Here is a 5,000-nt window from a genome sequence, read left to right on the forward strand (position 1 = left end):
ATCCTGATCTCCTCTGTTTCTGTACGGTTTAAAAATAAGACCTCATGGAAAGGTTAGTTCAGTCTCATTACTCCTGAAGGGTTTTATTCAGAGCCACCGTATCGGTATAAAGTTTCTAATTCTCACCAAATCGTTCGATCTTCAGCCGAGTTCTTCACGTTCCTTCAGAAGGTTCTTCATGAGCAACATGGAAACCTCTGAGTGAAGTTCCAGATGTTCAAGCAGCTCTCTGAATTCCTGAGCACACCCTAACAGTCTCACACCATAATGTGGCTTCACCACTAGATGGAGCTGTTTGAGTTGTAGCCTGAAGGACAGCTAGCTAGCTGATCCTCCCACTAGAGTTGTTTTAAAAAAACACAAAGTTAAAATGTGTGAAATGATGCAGCGTTAAAATGTAAACATACATAAAAAGTAAAAAAAAATTATTCTTGGGTTTCTGTTGGAGCTACAAGGCTAATATCACGCTAACAACTAACGGATGTTCGTGTCACCCAAAATCAGTATGACCGATCTCAAATATTTTAATATACTTGTTTCTCCTATCAAGTTGAAACAACCTAGCAACTAACTGATGTTTCACAGCAACCATGTGACGTTCCACAACAACCACAGTTCATCCACAGATGCTTTGATCCAAAGTGATCTATAAATGTGGAAATACAAAGAGAAGAGATTTTGGCTCCTGCTCTGTATTTCACAAACTTTCACCGGGTCTGGATTTTACCTGAAGCACTGGGCTGATGTTTAGTAATACAGAGATATAATTCTGTTCATTATCTCTCTGTATTGCCCTTATAATTTACATAATCCTGCACATCGCCACCAACAGGTAGAAAGTGTAATTGCAGCGGGGAAGCGACGGATAGATCTCACCGCGTGAAACACTCTTCCTCCTTTTCCTTCTGCCAGCGCTTATCTCAACATTCTCTCATTAACTCGTATGGAGAATCTGAATGTTAAATTTATGCAGAAGGAAAATTATGTTAGAAAAAAAATCTTCAACAAGTTATTTTTATATTTAAGATCTTCTTACAAAGCTTCCAGAAACGCTGTGTGTGTGTTCTACAGGGAATGCTTAAGGATTCATCCTAATAGCAGTTTAGGGAAAAGACTGTTTCATACAGGATCGATTATTCATATTTATTTCCTATTGACTCCACACACGCACACACACGCACACACACGCACACACACACACACACACACACACACACACACACACACACCCCCGATGATCGTGCGTTTGTTCTTTCTCAGTCTCCCGGTTCTCCTGTCCCGTATCTCCTCGGCGTCGCGTGTGTCCTCTGTGTTTTCTGCGTCTGTGTTTGTAGACAGATGGTGCATCTCCCACATGACCGTACAGCATCACACAAACGTCCAGATGTTTACGAGTTCCAGATGCTTTCAGCTCCTTGTGAGCAGGATAAATATGAAAGGGGAAAAAAAACAGGAGTGTTTTATTAATTTAACGTGCCGTCATTTATACATTGTGTGTGTGTGAGAGAGAGAGAGAGAGAGAGAGAGAGAGAGAGAGGGAGAGAGGGAGAGGCACAGAAAAGGATAAATATCACTCAGGAAGAAATAAACAAATTTGAACACAGTGCTGTAATTTGAATATAAATTGATAAACTATAAATCACTAAGAGGCTCAGAACAAAACCTTCAGATAAATCTGTGCTATTGATTTTTGCTTCACATTGAGTTCGGTTTTATTTCCCAACAACTTCCTGGAATTCGTTTCTAAATTTAGCTTTTATTTTATGGGGGGGGGGGGCACATACTTTTGCATTCGAGCGTAGCTTCTGCTCCATAACATCTCGATCATATTTCTCGGCGCTCTCAGGTTCCAGCGCGGTTCCTCTGAGCACACCACACAGAGTAAATCCATAAATACATCTCACGTGAGTGAGTGAGTGAGTGTTCGCGTGATGACGGCGTTAGTTCGGAAATAATAATTAAAGATGAAGTACTAGAGGGAGGAGGTCAGACGAAGCAGCATCAGTACTGATAGAGCAGATTAAAGACTCAGTAATGCAGTGTTTATAAAAATGGCCACATGGCTGTAATTTATGGCGCTGATTCCAAACTTTTCTTTTCCCTCCTCGGGCTGTTGTTGTATTATTATTCTTTCCTGCCGCTCACAAAAGAGCGCCGGCGGGAATTTTTTTCTCTCTGAATCCATAACAACAACAACAACAACAACAACAACAGCGGCGGAGAAGAAAGAAAATCCATTAACTGCTCTCTCTGTCTGCATGGAGACCTTCAGCTCGAGTACCTGAGGCCCCCTGTGAGGAGACTTGACCTCCCCGAGACAGACTTTACCTTTCACACACAGCTGGCACGCCTTTGTTTGAGCAAATTAAAATCTTTCTCTTCTTTATTCCTGCCCTCAATAAGCACCAGAGACGCCTCACACCACCGCTTTAACCGCAAACTCCACAATATCCCGAGGAGCTCGCATTTATTTCTAAATTACCGCAGGTTTTCCGCAGGTCCGGGCCGAGACGTGTCATGTGACGTCATCACGACGCGCGCTCCGCCAGACTCCTCGCGGTTCACGTGCGTGACTTTTGTTAAATTAACATTTACACACGCTTCGTTTTTTCGGATTTTTTTTAATCTGACGAGTTTTGGGATTAAACTGGTTTTAAAATCTTTTGTTTCGTAAATTCCGCACTCTCTCTGACACACACACACACACACACACACACACACACACACACACACACACACACACAGTGATGGGGTGTCACTGATTTGGATATTTATTTATTTATTAAAGTGTTGAATATAATTTTAGGGAATCTGCAGTCTCTCTGTTTTAGTTGAGTTTTGTTTAAAAGGAGAGGAGCTGCATTTAATCTTGAAAATAAATCGATGCACGATGATAAAATAAGATTAAACGTTGGGTGTGTGGGTGTTAGTAACAGGACACACACACACGCGCACACACACACACACTCCCTCTCAGTGTTGGTGCGCAGGTTGTCAGCGTGTCTCCTGAGCCTAAAACTCACCAGATTTTTCCGGTTTGTCCTGATCATTCCTCTCTCTCTGTATGTGTGTGTAGAGTTGTGGGTCGCAGCTGCGTCTCAATCCGAGCTCTCCGAGTTAGCGCGCTCCGTCCAGCTGTCATCTGCACTCTGTCCAGCTGCTGCCACACACACACACACACACACGCACACACACGCACACACACAAACTAAAACAACACAGGGAAATGAAGTAAACACGGCGCCGAGTGCTGGGACCAGGCCCGACTCTGAGCGTTCACGACGCTGATTTTAGCAAGTGCACTTCCTGTCCTCGTCAGGAACTTCTCATAAGTTTACTAAAGAGCAAAGTGTCACTATAGACTAGACTATCGGTAGACAAAACGAGACCTAAACACCTAAACGAAAAAGATTAAAGTCGTTTCAATACAATGTGTTCAGTTTGGTAATAATTGGCACAGAGAATACGTGGCTGTGACGTGAAACGTTTACGGAGTCTGAAGTTTCACGGCCTCACGCTATTCAAATCCGCACCAACATTACTCACATGAATAGTTTTTTAAATTTCTGAATATTCACAGACGAAGGAGGCACTGCAGGAAAGCTGGAGGACTTCTTATTCAATTTTTGAAAATACAAAATAAATATTTTAAGCATAGAAAGTTAGCCAGATGCGTACGATTGTCTTTTTCCTCTTACAGGTGTACTGAGTTATTCAATTAACATCATAAAAGAACATTTTAAAAGAAGTGTGGTGAATAGAAGCCTGGCCTTGTATTAAAGGTCAAGTTCACGACACGCCAGTCTGCTCTCGGCCAATTAGAGCACAGTATACTGCTGTTGGCCAATCAGAGCGTGCCACAATGTTCTCAGCCAATCAGAACACACCATCCTGCACTGATATATATACTGAGATATATGTGTGTGTGTCTATATATATATACAAAAAGAATAATTTAATATTATGTAACGTTACCTTTTGGTAAGTGATGAAACGGACATTCGGAATGTGTATAATTTCCTGCTATTAAATATTTATTTTCATTTTTTTCTCAGGATCAACATCAAAAATCATCAAACTGATCGAGGAGCCTGTGGAGTACTCGGAGGCGGTGAGAGGGAAGAGTCCGGTGAGCAGCACTTTAATTCCCGTTAAAGGAATCGTAAATCTCGGAAACACGTGCTTCTTCAACGCTGTCATGCAGGTACACTTTTACATTTATTCAGGTTTGTTTATTGTTAGTAGTGTTCAGGGTCGAGTTCTAAATCTGTGTTAAATGGGTTTTCTCCACTCTCGCTCACGATCATTTTTATTTGTTTGTTTGTTTGTTTTCAGAATCTGTCTCAGACACACATGCTTAATGACCTCATACAGGAAGTGAAGGAAAAAGGACACAAGATGAAGATCTGCCCCCCTCCTGAGACCAACTTGGTACGACCCACACACCACTCTGCTTCCAACATCAGTGATGCTGTTACAGAAGCTAACTCTGTGTGTGTGTGTGTGTGTGTGTGTGTGTGTGTGTGTTCAGGGCCCGTTGACCATCACTCTGGCCAGTCCGGAGCCGCTCACATCCGCCATGATGATGTTCCTGTACAGTATGAAGGAGTCGGGGAAAGGACCTGTATCTCCCAAAATCCTCTTTACTCAGCTCTGTCAGAAGTAAGACATCACACAGATACATTTTCTGAACCAATCAGAACACACTGTACTGCCCTCAGCCAATCAGAACACACTGTACTCCTCTCGGCCAATCAGAACACACTGTACTGCTCTCAGCCAATCAGAACACGCTGTACTCCTCTCGGCCAATCAGAACACACTGTACTGCTCTCAGCCAATCAGAACACGCTGTACTCCTCTCGGCCAATCAGAACACACCGTACTGTTCACAGGTCACAGCTCATTCCAACTGTATTTCATGTAACTTCTGATGGAAAATGAACCAGATCTAATAATGGAGCGGGGCGGGGGTGAACATTTATGCACTAATAACTTTT

General features: G+C 42.6%; 1 protein-coding gene and 1 long non-coding RNA gene across 10 annotated transcripts in view; one reads left to right on the forward strand and one right to left on the reverse strand.

The window, feature by feature from the left end:
• The window catches only part of usp45 (ubiquitin specific peptidase 45), a 27,424-nt gene that overhangs the window by 10,647 nt on the left and 11,777 nt on the right, over positions 1-5,000 (forward strand). For all 9 annotated transcript variants that reach the window (XR_008388726.1, XR_008388727.1, XM_053651620.1 and 6 more), the window contains exons 6-8: positions 4,056-4,204; positions 4,336-4,431; positions 4,532-4,662. Coding sequence is in view for 7 of the 9 variants with exons in the window: in XM_053651620.1 (XP_053507595.1) it covers positions 4,056-4,204; positions 4,336-4,431; positions 4,532-4,662 (376 nt within the window). In the remaining 2 variants the exon portion in view is untranslated. The remainder of the gene's footprint in view (positions 1-4,055; positions 4,205-4,335; positions 4,432-4,531; positions 4,663-5,000) is intronic.
• LOC128624191 (uncharacterized) lies at positions 1,069-3,094 on the reverse strand. Its single transcript, XR_008388728.1, has 3 exons — positions 3,024-3,094; positions 1,785-1,863; positions 1,069-1,414 (listed from the first exon to the last, which is right to left on the reverse strand). It is a non-coding gene; the product is annotated as an uncharacterized LOC128624191 (long non-coding RNA).

This window comes from Ictalurus furcatus, chromosome 20 (genome assembly GCF_023375685.1).
Source record: "Ictalurus furcatus strain D&B chromosome 20, Billie_1.0, whole genome shotgun sequence".
Lineage (NCBI taxonomy): Eukaryota > Metazoa > Chordata > Actinopteri > Siluriformes > Ictaluridae > Ictalurus > Ictalurus furcatus.